The 26,014-nt window shown below is 41.3% G+C and overlaps 1 protein-coding gene across 1 annotated transcript in view; it reads right to left on the bottom strand.

Moving 5' to 3' along the window:
- The window catches only part of NBAS (NBAS subunit of NRZ tethering complex), a 477,499-nt gene that overhangs the window by 34,553 nt on the left and 416,932 nt on the right, over positions 1–26,014 (bottom strand). The window contains exon 50 of the mRNA XM_075201412.1: positions 16,957–17,101. Within this exon, the coding sequence (XP_075057513.1) occupies positions 16,957–17,101 (145 nt within the window). The remainder of the gene's footprint in view (positions 1–16,956; positions 17,102–26,014) is intronic.

Raw genomic sequence — 26,014 nt, 5'->3', positions numbered from 1 at the left:
CTCTTCCCCTCCCTACATCTCCAATCTCATCTCTACCTACACTCCTACCCGCCCCCTCCGCTCTGCCTGTGACCGCCGCCTCACTACTTCACTGATCACCTCCTCTCAAGCTCATCCTCAGGACTTTGCCCGGGCTACTCCCCTGCTGTGGAACGATCTTCCACGTTCCATCAGGTTAGCATCTACTCTCAAAGGCTTCAAGTGTGCCCTTAAGACTCATTTCTTTATTCAAGTCTATCAGTCCTCCTCCTAACTTCCTTGTCCTGGCTCTCTCCCCCAGTTAGTACCACCCTATTTGTGTCCACCTTCCCTTTAGGATGTAAGCTCTCATGAGCAGGGCCCTCTTTCCTTGTGTGCTCCTTCTACTGTTCCTTCACCCTCTGTACCTCTTGGCCTGCTTCCCTAGCCCTGGTTTACCTGCTTTCTTAAGCTTTGGCTTTCTTCTCGCTGATTTCTACCGTCCCTTTTACTATCTGTCCCAGATATAATCTGATTTGCTTTACCCTGTCACCTGTGTTTGTATATATTTTTGTATCATGTTGTGTCTTGGTTCTGTTTTCTGTATATGTAATATACGGCGCTTCGGACCCTTTGTGGCGCCTTATAAGTCAAAGATAATAATAATAATAATAATAATGGCTGGAAAATGTCCCACATATTGAAGATAATCACAGGATTCCTGGCAGAAGCTCAGCAAGCATAACCCTGCCCCTACATGGGTTGCTTACAGGGCTGGATTAAGGAAATGGAGGCCCCTGGGCTAAGGGTACTGTGAGGCTCCCCCCCCCCCCCCCCGATATATATAATACAACATAATATAATAGCTGTGACCCCCCTTACCTCCTATTCCTGATCCGTCCTGTCATCACTGGCTGCAGGCAGCAGGTGTTCTTCCTTCACTCAGTAAGGTGCGCAGTAAGCTCCTTATTGAGGAGATCTCCTGAGAGTGAGACTATGACTCATAGTCTCACTCTCACGAGATCTCCACAGTAAGGAAATTACTCCACACCGCGAAAGCACTACAGTGACAGCAGGCATCTAACAGCATAACATTTGCTGTTAGCTGCCTGCCATTCTCCTTGACCTGCTGACAGTCGTAGCCGGGGGCTGGGATGCCCCCGGCCCAATGATTAATGGCGGCGGCAACGGTACAGATATAAATTTTAAAAAAAAATCAAGTAAAAATATTTTCAATGGCCCCCCAAATGCCCAAGGCCCCTGGGCTCTAGCCCAGAAAGACCTTGGGTTAAACCGGCCCTGGTTGTTTACACACACCAATCATTAATATTTTATATTAGCTCAATAGATGTGTAACTTCATGCACATACGTGAAAAGGTGAAGTTAGAAGAAACTATACAGCACTGGTAATCAGTTGGTGGACCGCTGACGCCCACTGTTCAGACCATGTCCCTCTGCTGCTTCTCTCCCACATGCAGACAACTGGCCCATAAGGACAAGAAAGCTTTGGTCACAATGTGCAGACAGAGCTCTAATTTCTCTGCTCTTCAAATACCTGTCCACAGATAGAGTCGAGCTTTGGAGAGAAGAGCAATGACAGCTCTGCCTCTAAACACGCTGATGTCCTCAGGCTGAGATGTCCTGGAGGGCAGCAAGGCGGGTGGACCTGGCCAGGACCCATCACAGTCAAATTGAGGGTACAGTGAAAGCAGAAGGAGGGTATGTGTGTGTGTGTAGCAAATATGCATTTTAAATGCCGCCAATCACACAACAAAGATCTGGCATCATTTAAAGTATATACTGCTCTGCAGAGACTTGTATGGTAGTAGAGCAATATGGGCAATGCAGCCAGTCTTCTGTGTTTGCAGAAGAGTAAGCCATGGTTAGCACATCAAAGAAAGGAAAGTAGACTCAGTGAACAGAACCAAATTTCAATGGGCTGATCACAGAGAAAGGAGTTCCCATTAACTATCAAATTATTATAAGAAAACTAGAAATAGTTCTGCAAAAGTTTGTTAATAGTTAGACAACTTCAATTTCAGTGTTCGTCTCTGACCTTCAATCTACAGCTAGGTAAGTGGACCTTTAATAAGCCTAGTTGAGAAACCCTGCTATACAGCATTTATTCATACTTGCCAACTCTCCCGGAATGTCCGGGAGACTCCCACATTTCGCGAGAGTCTCCCGGACTCCCGGGAGAGTATGGCAATCTCCCTGATCTGCCCAGAATTCGGTTCAAACGCCGCGATTCACCGGGAATCGCGGTGTTTGGCCCCGCCCCCGCTGTAAAATGACGCAAATTGCGTCATCACGTCACGGGGTGGGGCTAAAATGTCGCGATTTCTGAAGCCCCGCCCCCTACACGCCCATCTCCACCATGCAGCTCCCAGATGAAAATTATTGAATGTCGGCAAGTATGCATTTATTAGGCACTTTGTGAGTTGAAAGACTGCATTTTTGTGTCTCACTGATATCACTGCTCCTAGTGAGTTGATAGGTTGCATTCTCGTACCTCAGTAATATCACTGCTCCTAGTGAGTTGATAGGCTGCATTCTCGTGCCCCAGTAATATCACTGCTCCTAGCGAGTTGATAGGCTGCATTCTCGTGCCTCAGTAATATCACTGGTTCCTAGGTAGTTGACAGGCTGCATTCTCGTGCCTCAGTAATATCACTGGTTCCTAGGGAGTTGATAGGCTGCATTCTCATGCCTCAGTAATATCACTGCTCCTAGTGAGTTGATAGGCTGCATTCTCATGCCTCAGTGATATCACTGGTTCCTAGTGAGTTGATAGGCTGCATTCTCGTACCTCAGTGATATCACTGGCTCCTAGTGAGTTGATAGGCTGCATTCTCATGCCTCAGTGATATCACTGGTTCCTAGTGAGTTGATAGGCTGCATTCTCGTACCTCAGTGATATCACTGGCTCCTAGTGAGTTGATAGGCTGCATTCTCGTGCCTCAGTAATATCACTGGTTCCTAGTGATTTGATAGGCTGCATTCTCGTGCCTCAGTAATGTCACTGCTCCTAGTGAGTTGATAGGCTGCATTCTCAAACCTCACTGATATCACTGCTCCTAGTGAGTTGACAGGCTGCATTCTCGTGCCTCAGTAATATCACTGGCTCCTAGTGAGTTGATAGGCTGCATTCTCGTGCCTCAGTAATGTCACTGCTCCTAGTGAGTTGATAGGCTGCATTCTCATGCCTCAGTAATATCACTGGTTCCTAGTGAGTTGATAGGCTGCATTCTCGTGCCTCAGTAATATCACTGGTTCCTAGTGAGTTCATAGGCTGCATTCTCGTGCCTCAGTAATATCACTGGTTCCTAGTGATTTGATAGGCTGCATTCTCATGCCTCAGTAATATCACTGGTTCCTAGTGAGTTGATAGGCTGCATTCTCGTGCCTCAGTAATATCACTGGTTCCTAGTGAGTTGATAGGCTGCATTCTCGTGCCTCAGTAATATCACTGGTTCCTAGTGAGTTGATAGGCTGCATTCTCATGCCTCAGTAATATCACTGGTTCCTAGTGAGTTGATAGGCTGCATTCTCATGCCTCAGTGATATCACTGGTTCCTAGTGAGTTGACAGGCTGCATTCTCGTGCCTCAGTGATATCACTGCTCCTAGTAAGTTGATAGGCTGCATTCTCGTGCCTCAGTAATGTCACTGCTCCTATTGAGTTGATAGGCTGCATTCTCGTGCCTCAGTAATATCACTGCTCCTAGTGAGTTGATAGGCTGCATTCTCATACCTCAGTAATATCACTGCTCCTAGTGAGTTGACAGGCTGCATTCTCGTGCCTCAGTGATATCACTGCTCCTAGTGAGTTGATAGGCTGCATTCTCGTGCCTCAGTAATGTCACTGCTCCTAGTGAGTTGATAGGCTGCATTCTCATGCCTCAGTAATATCACTGCTCCTAGTGAGTTGATAGGCTGCATTCTCATGCCTCAGTGATATCACTGGTTCCTAGTGAGTTGATAGGCTGCATTCTCATGCCTCAGTAATATCACTGCTCCTAGTGAGTTGATAGGCTGCATTCTCGTGCCTCAGTGATATCACTGCTCCTAGTGAGTTGATAGGCTGCATTCTCGTGCCTCAATAATATCACTGGTTCCTAGTGAGTTGATAGGCTGCATTCTCGTGCCTCAGTAATATCACTGGTTCCTAGTGAGTTGATAGGCTGCATTCTCATGCCTCAGTAATATCACTGGTTCCTAGTGAGTTGATAGGCTGCATTCTCATGCCTCAGTGATATCACTGGTTCCTAGTGAGTTGACAGGCTGCATTCTCGTGCCTCAGTGATATCACTGCTCCTAGTAAGTTGATAGGCTGCATTCTCGTGCCTCAGTAATGTCACTGCTCCTATTGAGTTGATAGGCTGCATTCTCGTGCCTCAGTAATATCACTGCTCCTAGTGAGTTGATAGGCTGCATTCTCATACCTCAGTAATATCACTGCTCCTAGTGAGTTGACAGGCTGCATTCTCGTGCCTCAGTGATATCACTGCTCCTAGTGAGTTGATAGGCTGCATTCTCGTGCCTCAGTAATGTCACTGCTCCTAGTGAGTTGATAGGCTGCATTCTCGTGCCTCAGTAATATCACTGCTCCTAGTGAGTTGATAGGCTGCATTCTCATGCCTCAGTGATATCACTGGTTCCTAGTGAGTTGATAGGCTGCATTCTCATGCCTCAGTAATATCACTGCTCCTAGTGAGTTGATAGGCTGCATTCTCGTGCCTCAGTGATATCACTGCTCCTAGTGAGTTGATAGGCTGCATTCTCGTGCCTCAGTAATGTCACTGCTCCTAGTGAGTTGATAGGCTGCATTCTCGTGCCTCAGTAATATCACTGGCTCCTAGTGAGTTGACAGGCTGCATTCTCGTGCCTCAGTGATATCACTGGTTCCTAGGGAGTTGATAGGCTGCATTCTCATGCCTCAGTGATATCACTGCTCCTAGCGAGTTGATAGGCTGCATTCTCGTGCCTCAGTAATATCACTGCTCCTAGTGAGTTGATAGGCTGCATTGCTGTTCCTCAGTGATAGCAATGGTTCCTGGTGTCACTGGCTCTTGTGGTGTCTATTGCGAAGTGAAACAAACAAATAGGCCGCCTCAGCTATGTGTTGACAACTGGCTGCACTTTAACTTTCTTTGCAGACATTGCAGGTGGTAAGGAAATTGCTCAATATTTCAAAGTGAACATTAATATGTACAGTTGATAATGCAGAATGCTTTATGAACACATAGATCTCAACAAGTTATTTAATAGGGATGATCCAAGAGTCACTTTAAGTGCAAAAAAGAACTATAGATAGATCTTTTTATACCAGCTGGAATGAATGATTATTACCAAATGAGATGTGAAGAGGAAAATGAAATACTGCAGCTATTTAATTATACAGGAGCCCACAAAAATAGAAATTCAGTGAGATGGCAAATGTGGTTTGCTTTGTTAAAAAAAAAGCACAGTGAGAAACTAATCTCTGGTCCAAAGCCAAACAAATATATTGCTTTCATTTCAATGACATCTGAGCTCCTCAAAATAAAACGGACACCCCCGAAAGAAACAGTCTCTCTCAGACTGTGGAGATTTCAAGAGGCTGAAAAGCAGAGACGGACAAAAAGAAGATAGATAGAGGCTCCGTTCATGGCAGTGTTCATTAAAAACTCACAATCCATAATTATCTCCTCCATGGTATGAGATTGTGAGCTATGGAAGGACGTCAGTTCCATCAATGCAGCTGGCAATCAACCCAACACACTCAAGAGTTTTTCTCTCTTTTTATTATGTAAAACATTACCTCTCCTGGGTAATTGGCCTTTGGCAAATGAATCTGCCTCACTTGTAGAATTTTAACAGAATAAGATCCTGAAACACTTGCAGAAATATATTTGCCATCTGTACTATAAAAATCTTGACATAGCTCTATAAGTTTCTAGCCTCTGAATAGTATTTCCAGCGTCATGCTGGAGACTAGGATAAAAACACTTGCGATGAGGCCCCGGCATGGTACATAGTGGCAGTACAACATTGTGTATCCAGGGCCGGATTAACAATGGGCCTGGTGGGGATTCAGCCCCAGGCCCCTGCACAGAAATAGGCCCAGGCCAGCCAGGAGGAAAAAACATGTGTGTTTTTGTTTTTTTTGGGTGAGGGCACCTTGCATGGGGCGGGGGAGTGGGAGGGGGTTTGGGGCGATGAGCAGTGTGGGGTGGTTTTATGGACCACCCGCTGGCGGCTTCCTTGGATTCCAGGGAGGCAAACCTGTTGTTGGAGAGCAACAGGCAGTCAATCACGAGGCTGCCTGTTGCTGAGTGGGGTGGGGGCTGAGTGTGACTCGTGCTATACAAACTTCCACCCAGTCCCAGACTAAGGTCACAGGCACTCTCTGCACAACAGTTAATTTATTTTTAACAGGGAAAATGTGACAACAGGTCCAACAGGGTATGTGTCAACAGGATTATCAGAGGATATATGCCAACAGGGGATATGTGCAAACAGGCCCAACAGGGGATATGTGATATCAGGAGATATGTGACAACAGGGGATATTTGATATATGTGACATCAAGGGATATGTGACAACAGGGGATATGTGATATATGTGACAACAGCGGATATGTGATATATGTGACATCAAGGGACACGTGACAACAGGGGATATGTGATATATGTGACATCAAGGGATACGTGACAACAGGGGATATGTGATATATGTGACAACAGGGGATATGTGATATATGTGACATCAAGGGATACGTGACAACAGGGGATATGTGATATATGTGAAATCAGGGGATATGTGACAACAGGGGATATGTGATATATGTGACATCAAGGGATACAGGCTGTTTTTCTGCACACAGTACTGGCATACTGCATGTAATTGAAGGAAGGATGAATGGAAAAATGTACCAAAACATTCTTGATAAAAATCTGCTGCCATCTACCAGGATGCTGAAGATGAAATGAGGGTGGACATTTTAGCAAGACAATGATCCCAAACACACAGCCAAGGACAAACAACTGGTTTCAGAGGAAGAGAATAAAGCTGCTAGAATGGCCCAGCCAATCACCTGACTTGAATCCAATTGAAAATCTATGGAGAAAACTAAATTAAATATCAGAGTTCATAGAAGAAGTCCACAGAACCTTCAAGATTTGAAGACTATTTGCATTGAGCAAAATCACACCTGAGCAACGCATGTGACTAGTTTCTCCACACAGGAGGTGTCTTGAAGCTGTCATTACCAACAAATGCTTTTGTACAAAGTATTAAATAAATTTCAGGAAGTGTGTTCAATACTTTTTCCCTGTGTCACTTCACATTATTACACAAAACTTAATTTATGGACATCTAGGGTTTGATTTCTTTGTATGTGTGGATTGCAAGGACTGTTGCTGACATTTGGTGTAAATTTAATTACAATAGCCTTAGAAAAAACTGAGAAAAAACATTGATGTGGTCAATACTTATTTCACCCCCTGTATGTGACAACATGGGATATCTGACAATATAATATACATGTGTGAATGGCCCGTGTGTATTAGAATAGGGATCAGTTCCTTTTCTTACAACAAAATGAACAACTTTATCAATGGAGATCATACCCTGTTGCCACTGACAGGTAACTGTGTTTGACTATTTTTATTTTGAAGTCTGCTCAGATGTATGAACACATGAAGAAAGAATAGTTATATATAACAAATCTTAGACAATTCCATTTGGCCATTTGAGGCGTTAGGAGGTATGAAAATAACAGCTGATAATCACGTTTTCACACATTAACTGCACACTTTGTTTGCATCTATAAAATCATATTTTGCTCTCTGCATTGGGTGGCAGTCTCATGGCTGCGTTCTGTATTGTGTGGCGGTGACAAGGTTGCCATTTGTATTGTGTGGTGGTCCCAAGGGTGCTATGTAATGTGTGTTGGTCGCCAGGCTCCCCTCTGTATTGTATGGTGGTCACAAGAGTGCTATTATTATTATTATTATCTAGCTATGGGGTCTTCTGCTGCTGTAGTACATTCACTTCAAGGTTGGATGTGCTGTGCATTCAGAGATGCTCTTCTGCGTACCACCCATGGTTACTTGAGTTACTGTTGCCTTCCTGCCAAATGGAACCAGGCTGGCCATTCTCTTCTGCCATCTTTCATTAACAAGGTGTTTCCATCCACAGAACTGGCACTCACTGGATGTTTTTGGTGTTGGTTTTGAGCACCGTTCTGTGTAAACTCTAGAGACTGTGTAAAAATCCCAAGAGATCGACCGTTTCTGAGGTATTGATGCAACCCATATGGCACCAACAATCATTCAACAGTACAAGTCACTTAGATCACATTTCTTCTCTATTCTGGTGTTTGGTCTGAACAACAACTGCAGTTTTTGCCCATGTCCGCCTGATTTCATACATTGAGTTTCCGCTACATGAATGGCTGATTAGCTATTTGAATTAACTAGCAGGTGATCAGGTATATCTAAGCGGACAGTGAATGTATACGTGTAAATATATTAGGATAAATATAGATACATACATACAATAGAGAGTGTATTTAAATATAGTTATAGATAGATTCAAGTTTGATTACTTTTCTTAAGTTTTCAGCACCCTGCACTTTTCTCAATGCTATAAACCTTAAAAACATTTTTCATGCATGTTTCTGTTAAAGCACTTTGTAAATAAAAATAAATCAGCCATTGTTTGTATTTTTGTCTTCAATTGTCAATAAAATAACATACTTTTACCTCTCAACTGTCCCAATTCCATCAGGATAGTCCTGATTTTAGGGGTCTATCCTGATCAGCACTTCTCACAATAGGCCTTTTATAATTTTCAGCCCCAGGCCCATGTGGCCCTTAATCTGGCCCTGTGTGTGTGTCGCCGCTTACTGCAGCAATACAAATATTTTTAATGGGGGAAATATTTTGTGGAACAGAATTTCTTAATTTTGCTCATCTCTACTTCTAGCTCATACGCAGCGTCCCACCTTCGGTACTCTAATTCTTACCTACTGTATGTGATTCTATACATTTGTAGTTAATTCATACTTGCCTACTTTTACTCCCTTGCCTCCGGGAGATCCCAGAGAGGAAGTGAAGAACAAATCTTGAGGGGCAAGGTGCTGTCAGTCTCACCACTTTGGGCCCACCCTGGAAGCAATTACAACATTTCACCATGGGGTCGGGGTCAAAATGCTATTCGACGCATACAACCTCATGGAGGCCCTCATCCTTCCCTAACAAGTGGTCGGGATGCGGGAGAATGGCCTACTCTCCCGGTAGTCCGGGAGACCTACCCGGAATTCGGGAGTCTCAGTTAAATTCATGATGTTATATTAACTCCAGTGTTTTCCTCTTTTCTTTACACTTGAAACCTATCAGACAAAGAGAGGCCATTGTTCTGGGATAGCTTCTGATACCAGTGCTCTGTACCCAGCTAGGGCTTGTTAACACGTGTGTGGATTTCATTGGTTTCCATTTGCTTAGTACACTTGGTAACTAGCATTGAAACTAAAACGCCGATTGGAATGATACAGATCCCTGTGGTTGCTGTTCTCCAGATAAAAGCTTACACCTCACAAAGTTCCTTGCTGATAAATTTGGATACAAGGAAAATAGATTACGCTCTTGATTTATAGGGCATACAAGGCAAGTTTATAAAACTGCTGCGAGCTCCGTGTTACCAGCACTGTATTCTATTGGGGAACAACAAGGATGACTTGGCAAGGTTCTTTGGAACACTGTACAAATACCGGTTTACATGGTCCAAAGTAAGAGTGAAAAGCGCCAAACAGTATTTTACAGCAAAGCTAAATATAAATATTTTCTAAGGCCAATCTTGCACAACAGTCAGTTTCTACACACCGTTCCCGAGTACTCAAAACCGGAATTCACGCGGAAACATCTCATGATTCAATAGTACCTGAAAAAATGTATATTCACCTTACAATGTGTAGTCAATTATTCAAAAGGCACTTCCCTTTTTTTTTATTTTTTACTTGAATACATTTATTTTTAAAAGACTGGTAAATCAAAAAGTTAAATAGGTCACCCCACTCCTTTATACACAGCTGAAATCATCTCCCACACCTTTTGGAAAGCATTCTAATGGGATCAGAAACAGGTCAAAAAGCTGAAATTTCAGTCACATAAGCTACAGTGATATCACTGCCACTGCCCCTGCAACATGTATAAAGCCATTATTCCATACAAAGTATCCCTGCAGACCTTGGGACTAATTTAAAGTTGGATGTAAGCACATTTGCACCACGTGAAAAAAAAATTGCTTAAAAGTTCAGTACGGTAAGTGAACACATTCCCGGGAACGCCAATTATAAGGCAATTCTAAGGACTGGTACATACAGTAGATATGGCAAACATCATTATCATTTATTTATATAGCGCCAACATATTCCGTAGCGCTTTACAATTGGGGACAAACATAGTAAACTAATAAACGAACTGGGTAAAACGGACAAAGAGATGAGAAGGCCCTGCTCACAAGCTTACAATCTATGGGACAATGGGAGTTTGACACAGGAGGTTAAGTCTACATTTTGCATTTTGGCCCAGCCAGACTGCAAAGGTAAAAGTGACTCATAAGCTAAATGATCCTGTCACACAACAATGTTGGTCAATGGGGTAGTTGTCTTGTGTGAAATTGTGTAATGTAGTGAGGTTAAGAGGGTGGTTGAGGAATATTATAAGCTTGTCTGAAGAGGTGGGTTTTCAGAGAACGGTTCAAAGTTTGTAGACCAGAGGAGAGTCTTATTGTGCGAGGGAGAGAATTCCATCAACATCAACTTTTGAAGAGAGTAAACCAATAAAAACATTTCCCCTCCCCCCCCCCCCCCCCCAAAAAAATGAATAATCAGCATTTGCAGTTTTGCGCTTACATTCAGACTGCAGTTTTGAGCCGACTCTACATCAGGCCCATGTCTCCAACCTGTCACACTATTGGCTAGAACAGAAAAACAAATACCTAATAAATTCTTGAGCTACACTGTGAGTATATAGTGTTATGAAATAGATCTCTTCTTCATTTCTATTTCACCTTTGCTCCGGATCGTATAAAAATAAAGAAAATTATGCAGTGCACACTGTGTGATGATGTGAATGAAAGTGTCAAAAGTTTAATTGCTCTCCTGGAACTGGTGAGATTCATAGCTTAATAAATAGTGAAATCCCTCCGCTGTCATTTATCCATAGAAGTTATCTCTCTTGATTCTCTCCGTAAGTTGTGAAATCATGAAAAAAACAAACGGAGGAAAAATCGTGCACACTGTGTGATAATACTGGTACATATAAACTATAGACACTCATCAGAGAGCGGTGAGGAGTTTTACAAGAACATAGTTAAACATGTTCTTATCGCGTGACCCCCAATCATAAAACAGAAGAGAAATTCTTGAGTGAGAAACGCGTTGTACATTAAGTGGTGAACTTGAGAAACGCGTTGTACATTAAGTGGTGGACTTGAGAAACAAGTTGTACATTAAGTGGTGGACTTGAGAAACAAGTTGTACATTAAGTGGTGGACTTGAGAAACGCGTTGTACATGGGGCATATTCAATTAGGTCTAAAAACCGCGGATACCCGCGTCCACTGACAACACGTTATCGCGGCATCGTGAATTTCCGTGCGCACACCATAGGGTTGCAAAGGGAAATCCACAAAATTGCAATACCATATTGTCACTTTACACGTGCAGCTGCGCGTATCCGCAATGTTTAGACTTAATATGTCCCAATGTGATCTCTCTCTTCTAATGTATGATTTGGAGGTTCACAATGAGAATGTACAACCCTTTTATAACGCTACATCTCACCATTTTCAGATGAGCATATAAAGTTTATATGTGCACTTTCAAGCTCATTATTATCATACACTGTGTGCGATATTAATGATTGTTTTCTTTCCTCTTTTCTCAATACATGGAGAGAATCAAGAAATATTTTCAGAAAACATTTACAAATCGAAAACATCAAAACGGGGTGTAAATCTCACTAGACCCAGGTGAGTAGTTGCACAATTTATCACACTTTCAGTCACAGTATACACTATATATTTTTCTTTATTTTTATATGGTCCAAATGGAGAATCAAAGAAACTTAAGAAGACATTATTTTATAAGACTCATTTTAAAGAATGAAATTATACATTTAGCTGAAAAATTTATTAGTTATTTGCTTGTACAGCACACGCTAAATAATTCGCCAGAGATTCTGAGGGAGGAAATTTGGGACTTTCATATTCCCCTGGGTAACAATCACCCTCTGCAATTGGTGCCTGCCACTCCTTTTCTTCTACAGACAGAGAACCATGGTAATCTGATATGGAGGGCTTACTTTGTTACATGTCAATATGCTCAGTAATACAAACAGCAATTAATGTGACAACGCTGTTTCTTATGTTTAACTGAGCATACTATAAGATCGTCCAAAGATCGTCGCCTCTCTTCCCCCCTGATTACCTCCTCTCACGCACGTATTCAAGACTTCTCCCGCGCCGCTCCCCTCCATTGGAACAAGCTCCCCCGCTCCATCAGAACTTCCCCTAATCTGTCCTCTTTCAAATGAACATTAAAAACCCACCTTTTCCTAAAAGCCTTCCAGTCTCATGCCTAAACTCCCACTGGTCGGCTTCCTCTCTTTCTCATCCCTTCTTCCCTTCTCCCCCTTCCTTGACTCCGTCTCCGTCTTATCCATGTGCCTGTCTGTCTTCCCCTCCCTTTAGATTGTACGCTCCTTTGAGCAGGGCTCTCCTACCTCCTGTTTCCATCACTTTTAACTGCGCTCTCCAGCTACTCAGTTCACCTCCTCTCCAACCCTCTGCCCTCTGTCTCCTCTCGCTTCTCTCCGCTCCCCTCAATGACTCTTTACCTGTCATCTGTGCCCACCCTCTTGGGCCATAGTTACCTGTCTGTACTCACTTTTCCCCTCCCTCTCTTTCTTGCTGTGACTGAGCCCCCAGAGTTATAGTGCTTACTGTTACTTGTACTGTGCTGTTTCACCTTGTACTGTGCCATTGTTTGTCCTTGTACGGCGCTAAGGATGCTTTGTGGCGCCCTATAAATAAAAATTAATAATAATAATAATAATGATGAAAGATCATAACTTCTAGAAAGAACAACTAAATACAAACCTTGACATGCTCATATATGAAGTATAAATGTACTGAGCTGTTTCCTGTTGGAATCTGAATTCCATTGCAACTTTGTTAAAAAGGAAAATTATTGTACACTCCTTCACCACTTTTTCTCTTGTATATAATTATTCTGTTTTTAAACTATAAGTTATACGTGGAGGTATGTTTGGCGGTACAGATGGCTGAAATGGACCTAAACGGTGAGTAACACCGTCCTAAGCAGACGTTATCTTTTTAACACAAGCGGCGAAAAGGCTTTTGCTGCATGAAGTATTGCCTCTTTTCACTTTCCTCATAGAGGTCTATAGGTAAAGCGGTAACTGCCCGTAAATCAGTTAACATCACTAAATTGGGTGAAGCGTTGATAGAGTTATGTTACGGCAAAAACGTCAGTTTTCAGGTGAGTTTTGCCTAATCACTGTTTCATAAATAGACTCCTATGTGCCGTGTCAGGACATGTGCAGCCTCTACACCTCCATTCATCAGCTACAATCATGTTTTCCAAAATAATTCAGAGATACCTAAAAAAATAGATCCCAAAATACATGTAAAATACAATAAAGGCATTAAAATGTAACACAATAAGAGCTTTTAAAATATACAGATGGAAAAATAATCCAAAAGGCAATAAATTAGATATATCATCATCACTATTTATTTATATAGCGCCACTAATTCCGCAGCGCTGTACAGAAAACTCACTCACATCAGACCCTGCCCCATTGGAGCTTACAGTCTAAATTCCCTAACACACACACACACACACACACACACAGACTAGGGTCAATTTATTAGCAGCCAATTAACCTACCAGTATGTTTTTTTGGAGTGTGGGAGGAAACCGGAGCACCCGGAGGAAACCCACACAAACACGGGGAGAACATACAAACTCCACACAGATAAGGCCATGGTCGGGAATTGAACTCATGACCCCAGTGCTGTAAGGCAGAAGTGCTAACCACTATGCCACCATGTTGCTGACTTTTCAAGAATGCTAATGTACCCGTGCCCTTAGAGATGACTGTATGGGTAATCAAACAACGAATAAAGAGGCACTATTATGTACTATAATTTATACAATAGTTTATTTAAGTGCTGAGCTATATACTATTTAACTGCAGCTGAATGGTTAGGATCATCCCTGAAAATAGAGATCACTATTGGAAACAAATTATTGTGGCTACAATATGGCAATAATATAATCAAATGTTTTTGGTCATTGTATGATCTGCTTCCTGGGAGTTTAAGAAGGAAACAGTGAGATACTGTTCTAGGGAGGACAAATCTGTAATGTTGTTGGGTAAATAAATTAATTTGAAAAGGAAAGCGGAACTAAAACGAAACATAGAAGAAAAGACAGAGAAACAATATCTTCATTGTAACTACCGTCGGTGACAAGGTTATTACGCCTGAAAAGAACAACAATAAGATTTGTGGTACACAGCGATTTTGTTTCTTGCCAGAAATACATGGGATTAAGTCATGGCTTGTTTAGCGAGTTAAGCAATGTCAAAGTCCATAGCTGTCAGCTTTGACCATCTAAGTGACACATATCAATGCTATGACTAGGAGCAGATGGGAAAGCAGGTTTTAAGTGGATTTTCTCCGACCCGTCACATTTAACACCAGAACACAGCATTGAGATTTTCATCCACGATATATTATATTCCGTCGGCCAGCGGATTCATATGCAAAGCTATACGTCTGGAGGAGATTCACAGATTCACACACAAAAATGCATTACATCACCATGGATACAATGTGCCTGGCCATAAATTCGGAGGTTGCTGAGAACCTGCACTGAGTGGATTTTAAAGCAACATTTTATACTGTGCAGAGTGTAAAAGGCTATCAAAACCATGAAAAAAAGGAAGCAAAGCTATAAAAAGGAGCAAATAGCAGTAAAATTGCTTTCAAGAGATGCAGATAGACAACTATTTCAGCCTGGATGGATTTGATTTGTAGATGCACAAAAAATAATATATAAAGAAAAGCATATCTCTAGCTCATATCTCTCTCTGTGTGTGTGTATATATATATATATATATATATATATATATATATATATATATATATATACATCCAATAACTATATACCTATCTCATTTCTAATAGCTATCTGTGTATCAATCCATCTCATTTCAATCCCATTTACAAACCACTTATTGCAGAGAAATACCCTACATTAACCCCACATATTACAGAAAAATACCCCCCACTGACAGACACCTTTTGTAAAAACCCAACTTCATTTGCCAGTCATGTGCAGCACTCTCTCCGTGTTCAAAGGTCATTCTTACCTGAATCTCATTCATTTCTATTTTCTATCTATGTATCTATCAATGTATCTATCTACCTATATTTATCTCATGTCTAACTATTTATTCAGCGATATCTCTCATATCCATCCATGTCATGTCAATGACAGGAGGACAGATGGATAGATACTTTGATATCTCTCATATCAATGTATCTATCCATCTATCCTAACTTCTCTCTCAAATTTCACTATTTTACTCTCATATCTCATTTTCTTGTGTCTATTTATTGATAGCTCTATCATAACTATATATATATGACTTGGCAATTCCTGTAGCCAGATATGGCGTAACATTTTATATGGGTCAGCATTGTACATTAGTCTCCAGATAGAGCTCAGTAACTGTGTATTGGTCACCAGACACAGCTCAACATACTATACTTGTCAACCTATGGCTAAGCATTCTATACTTGCCAGCCTACGGCTAAGCATTCTATACTTGCCAGCCTACGGTTAAGCATTCTATACTTGCCAGCCTATGGCTAAGCATTCTATACTAGTCAGCCTATGGCTAAGCATTCTATACTTGCCAGCCTATGGTTAAGCATTCTATACTTGCCAGCCTACGGCTAAGCATTCTATACTAGTCAGCCTATGGCTAAGCATTCTATACTTGCCAGCCTACGGCTAAGCATTCTATACTTGCCAGCCTACGGCTAAGCATTCTATACTTGCCAGCCTACGGCTAAGCATTCTATACTTGCCAGCCTACGGCTAAGCATTCTATACTTGCCAGCCTACGGTTAAGCATTCTATACTTGCCAGCCTACGGCTAAGCATTCTATACTAGTCAGCCTATGGCTAAGCATTCTATACTTGCCAGCCTATGGTTAAGCATTCTATACTTGCCAGCCTATGGTTAAGCATTCTATACTTGCCAGCCTATGGCTAAGCATTCTATACTTGCCAGCCTATGGCTAAGCATTCTATACTTGCCAGCCTATGGCTAAGCATTCTATACTTGTCATTAGATATAACTCAGCATTCTACAATCATTACCAGTTAAGGCTTAGTAATTGTAATACTAGTCAGCACATGTGACTGAGCTTTGTATACTTATCACCAGAACGGGAACTAGCCAAAGGGAGCCACTGTAGACTAGTCACTGTAACTACATTTAGTTGTGGTGTCAAGCCGGGAACAGGGAACAATGGCAGATTTCCAAGAAGGGATCGAGCCTGGGTGCCCCTTACTTATAAAGATGCAGGGGAAGGTCAGAAGAGAGTTAACTTGCATGCAGTCATATATAACCACTAACCCACCATTCAAGTATACCCATCATGGCCACCAAAACCGGGCATCATTTTAAAAGGCTGAATCAAAACTTGTGGGAAAGCACCTATCATTCACAAGAAACTAGTGACATCACTGATGGTGCCTTATATTGCTGCCTCTAGAGTGTGCAGGCGGCAGGTCCATTTAAAATATAATGCATGCCTCATCCTCTTCCATCTACAGCACATAAAATAAAGATTTGCAAGATAAACATGACAGTAACATTCTGAAGACATGAATAAACCATCCCACCTCTGCAGAGAGCGCATGTCTGGATTTGTACAGAGACCGACAGAACGTTAGGATTTCGATGGAGGTTTCTTCTCTCTGCTCAGCCTCACAGCTGGAAAGCATTGCTTTTACCAATCTCACCCATGGATTATCTTCTGCACGTGAACTGAAAGAGAGGGAGAGAGATCATCTCATATGAGGAGCTGCAGACATTATGGCTGCACTGTGGGAATTGGGGAGACAATAACTTAAAAGCTTGTGACATACTCTACAGTGGATGGAATGTTTAAATCTGCATAAGGGAAAACCGACAACATTATTCCTGAATAAGATGGATCTTCATGTCATTTACTGATCACTGGAGGCATTTTATGTGACAACAGCGTCAAACTTAGATCTGGGCATCATGATTTACTGTGATCACAAAGATATATAATGTACAGTAATTCCTAATGTCAGCTGTACATTTAAAAAGTACAATTTTGTCTTACTAAATATGGTGCAAGAGCCACGGATATAGTATGATGTAATTAAACTGGCAGTCATTTATAAAAATACAATGGGAAATTTATTTTGGAGATTTGTATAGTCGCAGATAAACTCATTGTCTGTGCATTGGATACAATTGTAGCTACACAACAGATCTGCTGACCTACAATGAAAACAAACAGATTCACTAGTCACTAACATATACACACACATAATATTATATATATATATATATATATATATATATATATATATACACACATACATACACACATACATACACACATAAATACACACAAACACAGTGGTCAGAGTGCTAATTTTGAAGTGGCGGTATGGAAAATGTTAGGGAATGGAATTTGATGCAATGTTAGCAGTAAGAGAAGTGGCGGTACGGCGTACCACCATATACCTCTCCACTTCCACCACTGGTGTTCTGTCCTCTAAACTCATACAAAGTTTTAGTAGACATAGGGGCCTACTTGCCATGATTTCATTTTTGCCCCGTTAAGTATCATCTGTCATTGCAGCGATGACATATGGCTTAACGGAGCAATTTATTATTAAAGTCATGTCGGGACAACGCATCTGATATGAGGCAGTCTCGTTGATGACTTTGTAATAATGAAAACTGTAAGACAGAGCAGTCGGCGTATCTGTATGATAGAGCAGTCGGCGTATCTGTATGATAGAGCAGTCGGAGTATCTGTACGACAGAGCAGTGGCTGTATCTGTACGACAGAGCAGTGGCTGTATCTGTACGACAGAGCAGTGGCTGTATCTGTACGACAGAGCAGTGGCTGTATCTGTACGACAGAGCAGTGGCTGTATCTGTACGACAGAGCAGTGGGTGTATCTGTACGACAGAGCAGTGGGTGTATCTGTACGACAGAGCAGTGGGTGTATCTGTACGACAGAGCAGTGGGTGTATCTGTACGACAGAGCAGTGGGTGTATCTGTACGACAGAGCAGTGGGTGTATCTGTACGACAGAGCAGTGGGTGTATCTGTACGACAGAGCAGTGGGTGTATCTGTACGACAGAGCAGTGGGTGTATCTGTACGACAGAGCAGTGGGTGTATCTGTACGACAGAGCAGTGGGTGTATCTGTACGACAGAGCAGTGGGTGTATCTGTACGACAGAGCAGTGGGTGTATCTGTACGACAGAGCAGTGGGCGTATCTGTACGACAGAGCAGTGGGCGTATCTGTACGACAGAGCAGTGGGCGTATCTGTACGACAGAGCAGTGGGCGTATCTGTACGACAGAGCAGTGGGCGTATCTGTACGACAGAGCAGTGGGCGTATCTGTACGACAGAGCAGTGGGCGTATCTGTACGACAGAGCAGTGGGCGTATCTGTACGACAGAGCAGTGGGCGTATCTGTACGACAGAGCAGTGGGCGTATCTGTACGACAGAGCAGTGGGCGTATCTGTACGACAGAGCAGTGGGCGTATCTGTACGACAGAGCAGTGGGCGTATCTGTACGACAGAGCAGTGGGCGTATCTGTATGATAGAGCAGTCGGCGTATCTGTACGACAGAGCAGTGGGCGTATCTGTACGACAGAGCAGTGGGTGTATCTGTACGACAGAGCAGTGGGCGTATCTGTATGACAGAGCACTGGGCGTATCTGTACGACAGAGCAGTGGGTGTATCTGTACGACAGAGCAGTGGGTGTATCTGTATGACAGAGCAGTGGGTGTATCTGTACGACAGAGCAGTGGGTGTATCTGTACGACAGAGCAGTGGGTGTATCTGTACGACAGAGCAGTGGCTGTATCTGTACGACAGAGCAGTGGGTGTATCTGTATGACAGAGCAATGGGTGTATCTGTATGACAGAGCAGTGGGTGTATCTGTATGACAGAGCAGTGGGTGTATCTGTACGACAGAGCAGTGGGTGTATCTGAATGACAGAGCAGTGGGTGTATCTGTATGACAGAGCAGTGGGTGTATCTGTATGACAGAGCAGTGGGTGTATCTGTACGACAGAGCAGTGGGTGTATCTGAATGACAGAGCAGTGGGTGTATCTGTATGACAGAGCAGTGGGTGTATCTGAATTCAGACATTGTTCATAAAAACCTATATATAAAAAAACAAAACAAAACATAAAACAGTGGAAGTGAGCAGATACGGGAGGCTGCCATACTGTCCCGGGAGTCTGGGAGACCCACCCGGAATCTGGGAGTCTCCCAGACATTCCGGGACAGTTGGCAAGTATGGTAAAAGCATTGGTTAAACTTACAGTACAAGTGCTCATAAAGGACATGGATCGTAGGCAGCATGAATATCTCTGGCCTGGTCCCTTCTTCCTTAGAAACTGTTCGATGTATAAAGAGTTAGGGGCTTTGTTGTTTCAATTTAGGGCTCTGTCATGTGCTTCAATCCAAACAGTGCATTCAAGTGCATTTTTGCAGTATGGTGGTGCAGCTGCTCATTGCATAGCTCTTATGTGGGTGATTATAGTATTACTATATGTGTACTATCATATGTGTTCTAGTTTTCACCTTGGACTAGGTTTATTTCCTGTATATATGGCTTGTGAAGTCCTCAGCTCTGAGGCTGTCGGCATGGGCTTATTACACAAAGTAGATAACCCCACAATAGCCATATACTGGAACTGTTCTCTGCTAATGAAGCTAGCCCTGAGCTTTCCTCACTGATCCCCATCTATAAAAGCACGGTATAGGGAGCACAAGATGCATTTCTTATGGTTTGTAAATTAGTCGCCACCTACCAGCATGTGTGTGGGATGAAACTGGAGCACCCAGACGTAACCCACCTAAACACGGAGAGAACATACAAACTCGGCACAGATAAGGCCCTGGTCAGGAATCAAATTCATGACCCCAATGCCATGAGACAGAAATATTAACCACTGTGCCACCGAGCTGCCACGAATTGGCTGCATACACTACATTTGGCCACTGACCTTATACACATGAAGATGAGGTCGTAGGGCAACCTCGTTTACCATACTGCTAATGAAAGTCAACTGGGTTGGCTTTGCAAAAAAATGGTTGGTGAATTTGGACCAACATCTTATTTTATGGGTTAGATTCCACTGATGGGGCACCCAATTATTTTACATTATTCACAGGCTTCAGGTCAGATGCTGCAAAAAGGTACTTTAACTGTTATATTGTTTTCAAAAGAAACTTCATATTTTAATATGTAAAACCTTTGAACCTCCCCAAAAAAATCAAATGGTTTTTTTTTTAATCTATTTTGAAAATTGACCATCCCCTTTAAATTTGACTGGTAATTTACAAAGCCTTGAACTGAATCAATTAAATCCCAAATTCCTCCTCACAGGGAGAGAGTGCATTCTAAATCACTAAAGTACTCATCAGACAGATCTCAGGTGTACAGAGATCTGACTAATTTCACTCAAAAAGCAACAACTGACAATGAAAGGATTTAAGAAGGATCAACTAATGGAAAATAGTCAAGACAATTACACCGCTCGATATTGTGAAGGGAATACTTAACTCTCCCAAGAAATAAATAAATAAAAAATCAAAATGTAATGCCCAAGAACAAAGGCTGAGGAAAGGTGGCGCATTACAGACTTAATAAGCAGAAGGATGGGGTCAGTGACCTTGGAATGGAACTGGATGAAGGTCATAAATTACTAAACTGAAAAAAAAACCCCGTTGGGAAAAAGAGAAGTGACACCTACAGATAGGAAAAATGACGTGTTTAAATGTAACATAGATCCCAACATAGTAATAAGATTAAAAAAAAATAAAAAAAAACTTTATATAGATGGCTTTCTTCTATACGTTGTACTTTACCATCATCTCCCTTATCTTGTTTTATATCTCTGCGTTAGCCGATATTTAAAAGTACATAACTCCCTACCCCAAAAAATGTTATATCACTACAGACGAGGATAAAAATCTGATCATGATCAACTCACAGTTAACTGGCAAATGCCAAGATACCAACACAAAATATTTCTGTTCTAATCAAAAAGTATGATTAATTATGTGCAGAAGACCTTCCCTGAGCAGTCTATTAATTATACATAAAACCATTAATTAGATACAAAGATGGTAATTTATTGTCACCGCACAGGGCAGTAAAAAAAAAAAAAAAAGTGTTAAGAAGTCTTTTAATGGCTTACAGTGTTTTTGAAAAGGAGATTGGAAACTCTGAAAACAGTAACTTCAAAATGAGTCATTAATGTTTTATGTGTAAGTAACAAGCACAGATTTATTAAACAGAAGCAATCATTCCCCTGCAGCAAATGTGAATTCACTGCATTGTCAGGATCCCATTCAGGATCACGCAATGTTCAATGTTTTTCTGCAGACACTATGGGCAGGGAAGGAGGAAGATGCATTTCAGTTGTGGATGAGAGCAGGTTACCTCTGCACCTTGATGAAATTACTTTAGCTCAACTGTGTTGGTTATTATTTAATAAAATAATATATCTTTAAAAACAAACTTCTAACATAAATGTTAAAAGCAAATTGTACCAGGTATGAAAATACTATTATACATTGTGTGTATATCATCATCATCATTTATATAGCGCCACTAATTCTGCAGCGCTGCACAGAGAACTCATTCACATCAGTCATATAATATATATATCTGTTCTCCTGAGGAAGTCTTGTGATCATCAAGACGAAACGCGTCGAGCCTCACTGTTGATCAGCTGTACCTGGTGAACTATATGTGAGTTCAGTGTTACTTTGTTTATTAAATTTGTATTGCTCTTTACATTGTATCCTCTTCCATTTATTATACCGCCGTTGGAAGGGTGTCCATTGCACGAGATACAGCTGCTTATAAAGAAAACATCTTCTAGCTATTATGCTCATATTTCTGGTACGCATATGAATTATTGCCTACACATAAAGTGGTGTGTGTTTTTCTGGGCTACGTCTTTCTATATATATACCCTGGTGAATTTTGAACTCTACACCCTTTGAATATCCTGTGGTGTTTCACGTGGTGCATTATCTTTTGCATTACAATATTATGCTATGTTTGCCTTTTTCCACGTTCTTGGATTGTTCCTGAGTTGAGATCCAGTGTTACAGCTCTCAAAGAGGATCCACTCAAGTCTAGATCATACATCTTTATCTGACGGTACGCATATATATACACATTTTGTCCTTTGTTGTCCTGGTATTACACTATGAGGCGCCCTGCCTGTGCTTTGTTCTAATATATATATATATATATATATATATATATATATATATATATATATATATATATATATTCATCATCTTACCTCTATGTCTGTATGTATTACCCAGTATTGTCTTATTAATGTTTGTTCCCAATTGTAAAGCGCTACAGAATTTGCTGGTGCTATATGAATAAATGTTGATGATGATGATATTATGTGTATTCAGAACATGACCAGATGACCAGCAAATTGCAGGAACCAGGCAGCAAGGACATCCTCAAATGTCTAGATTTTAACTAGTACACGGCTGTTCCTGCTCCCACGGACGTCAACCCAGCTCCTATTATTCTCTGACTGGCTCCTAGCATCCAGTACACATCATCCATCCCTTATAGACTGTTAATAAACTTTCACATATCAAACATTTATGAGATGAAGGAAAGCATGGGGACAGAGAGAGTTAGCTGTAGGTAGAACAATGTCTAATATGGAGTAATATTTTTCCACATGACTAATTCAGAGCAATTTTTTGAATATTTGGCTGTACTACCTGGGAAACACTGTACAATCCTGTACTTTCTTCTAGTCAAAAGAGACTTATTATAGGTATTGGTGATTTGTCCACTCTACTAGTTAGAGAAAATGTGACCCTTTACTGTTTGTTTCTTTGAATAAGAGTAAAGATTTTAAGAGTAACCAAAAGGATCAATTTGCCAATAGAAGCCCTTTTTGTTGGTTAGATACACCCCTGGCCTGCGCCTGCATCACCTTGCACAGTGCAGGGAGGTGAAGCGTCATACAGTGGGAGGAAGGAATGCACTGTAATCTCCATCCTTTCCCTGTGGAGCCCCCTCCAGCTCTATCACATTGCCCCTCACTGATGCACAGCCTTCTGTATACATACATTCTCCAACATCATCTCCTCTGCTGACACCAGCACTTTGGGAATCCTCAGCACTACAAGTTAACCCCCTTTCCAAAGGTAGACATTTCTTTTAAAAACTGTCACAGTGTGTATGATGGATGAACTGCACTTTGGCTACTTTAATTAATTAATATGAAAGCCATGTCTTATTGATTTTACCCGTATGGTTTATATTAACAACATTTAAGCAATAAGCTGTATAACAATGAATACTGAAGAGCCCTATCAGCAAGATGTTCCTGGCTTAGGGATGATAGGAGATAAAGTGCTTATTTCATGATGCACCATCTAAATAGACAAGACAAAGTGGCACTTACTGATACTACTTACTAGCCTGAACAAAGACAATCAGCGCAGCACACAGAGTATGCCAACGTACTGTTCAAATTCTATATGATAAAAAGTTTTTGCAGTTATTCTACCAGCTGGAAAAGTTAAACTTCAGTATCTCAAAGAAACAGTTGCCTGTTTTAGTGCTGCATTAATAAGTAAAACAATTTATTTTTAACGCCAACATTGAAGATGACAATGGGATTAAAATACAATTCCTGTATTAAGAGTTAGATATTCCCAAAGTCTTATGGTTAGTCTGGTCTGCTAGCAGGTGATTGCATGCTTTGCTGTTCCCAATTACAGACATTCATTTAAAGGCCCTTTTTCAAATGTTCTATTATAAGAGAGAGAGTGTGTGTGTGTATGTGTGTGTGTGTATGATATATATGTGTGTGTGCGTATGATATATATGTGTGTGTGCGTATGATATACATGTTTGTATGATATACATGTGTGTGCGTGTATGATATATATATGTGTGTGTGTGTATGATATATGTGTGTGTGTATATGATATATAGGTAAGTGTGTGTGTATATGATATATATATGTGTTTGTATGATATGTGTGTGTATGATATATATGTGTGTGTGTGCATATAAATGTGCATGCGTGCGTGCGTGTGTGCGATATATGCAGGGAGAGATTAACATTTTAAACAGTGGTACATTTACATGTATGTAGTCTATAGGCACACAAGTCTTTTGCCCTTACACCTGTCCCACCCACTAGCCCAGGCCTGGACAACCTGTGGCTTTCCAAGTGCTGTGAAACTACAAACCCCAGCATGCTTTGCCAGAAGATAGCTAGCAGGGTATGCTGGGACTTGTAGTTTCACAACACCCAGAGAACCACAGCTTGTCCAGGCCTACACTAGCCCCACCTTTAAAGCAGAACACTTGTACCTTTGGCTGTTGTGTTACAGAGCAGAATAACGTGTTACTATTACACAATGCTCCACCTCATTGAAACGCACATCAGTTGATGTTTCTAATTCCCTCAGTTCATTTCTGTTTGCTGATGGTTTGCAGAGAAAAACTCTTTCAGTTTCTTCTTCTTCTGCGTCTGATGCTAATTCCAACCCTAGATACGAACCGCCCAGGACAAGCCGATCTTTATAATTTAATAACATACTAATTTACCTTTCTTCACTCAAAACCATGGCTCATGCCAAAAAGCAGATTAAATGTTATGGTTTTATGAGACATTTTGACCCTGAATTAGCTGTGTTACACTGTGAACAGATACTGTCTTGTAGGTACATGTGCAGGGCCGATGCAGGGAGTCCCGGCACATCCCTGCCCGCAGTTGGTGCATGCGCCATGAGACCCTTTGGTTACATAGTGTAATAAGTAAAAGTACAGCTGCTGAGTTATGTCGCAAACTCATCATCGTTGTTTATAAGGTGCCACAGATTCCGTAGCGGCGCCAGGCAATCATCTTACGGATATGACAAACATGAGCACAATAAATGACAGATACAGATAATAACAGTGACATGAATGAAATTAAGCATAACAACAACAAGGTAAAACAAGGGAGACAGACATGAGACATAATTAGAGAGGAGGATGTTTTTGTTTTGTTTTTTAAATAACTGCACAGCATTTTGTAAGTTTAGGTTAAATAGTGAAATACCTAACTCAATCTAATATTGAAGGCAATCACTACAAAACAATTCGGTGACCTTTAAAATTGACAATCCTTTTATGGTCACACAAAGAAAATAGCATAGGCAGAGTACAGGTAACTGTGTGTTCCACTAAGACATGGAGGAGAAGTACATTTAAGATAAGTCAAGAAGAACGTTAAGATATGTCAATCAAATTATTATCTCATCAGCTGTCTAGAACACACTGTCCTTTCACTAACACTCAGATTAAAACGGTCACAAAATGTTACTGCTTGTTTTATGTGGAATCCAAGCGCTTTCATAGCCCTCTATTTATAAATGTGTAGGCAGCAGCAATTGCGGAAAATATGAGAATACAGGAAAATGTAAAGTAAGAGAGTATTTATGTTGTTCGTGTGTTCATGAAGCATATACAAACCAAATAAATCTTAAACAAAATACTAAAGCAATCATTTAATGCCTAAAACGCCAAAGGACTGATATTCTCCCTCTGCACATACACCGTCCACCCCTTATAATAAAGATAAATACTCAATAGCCGAAATAAGAC

Source organism: Mixophyes fleayi, chromosome 3, assembly GCF_038048845.1.
Source record: "Mixophyes fleayi isolate aMixFle1 chromosome 3, aMixFle1.hap1, whole genome shotgun sequence".
In the NCBI taxonomy this organism is placed as follows: Eukaryota; Metazoa; Chordata; class Amphibia; order Anura; family Limnodynastidae; genus Mixophyes; species Mixophyes fleayi.
Note: the sequence above shows the minus strand (reverse complement) of the source record. Positions and strands in the feature narration are given on the sequence as shown.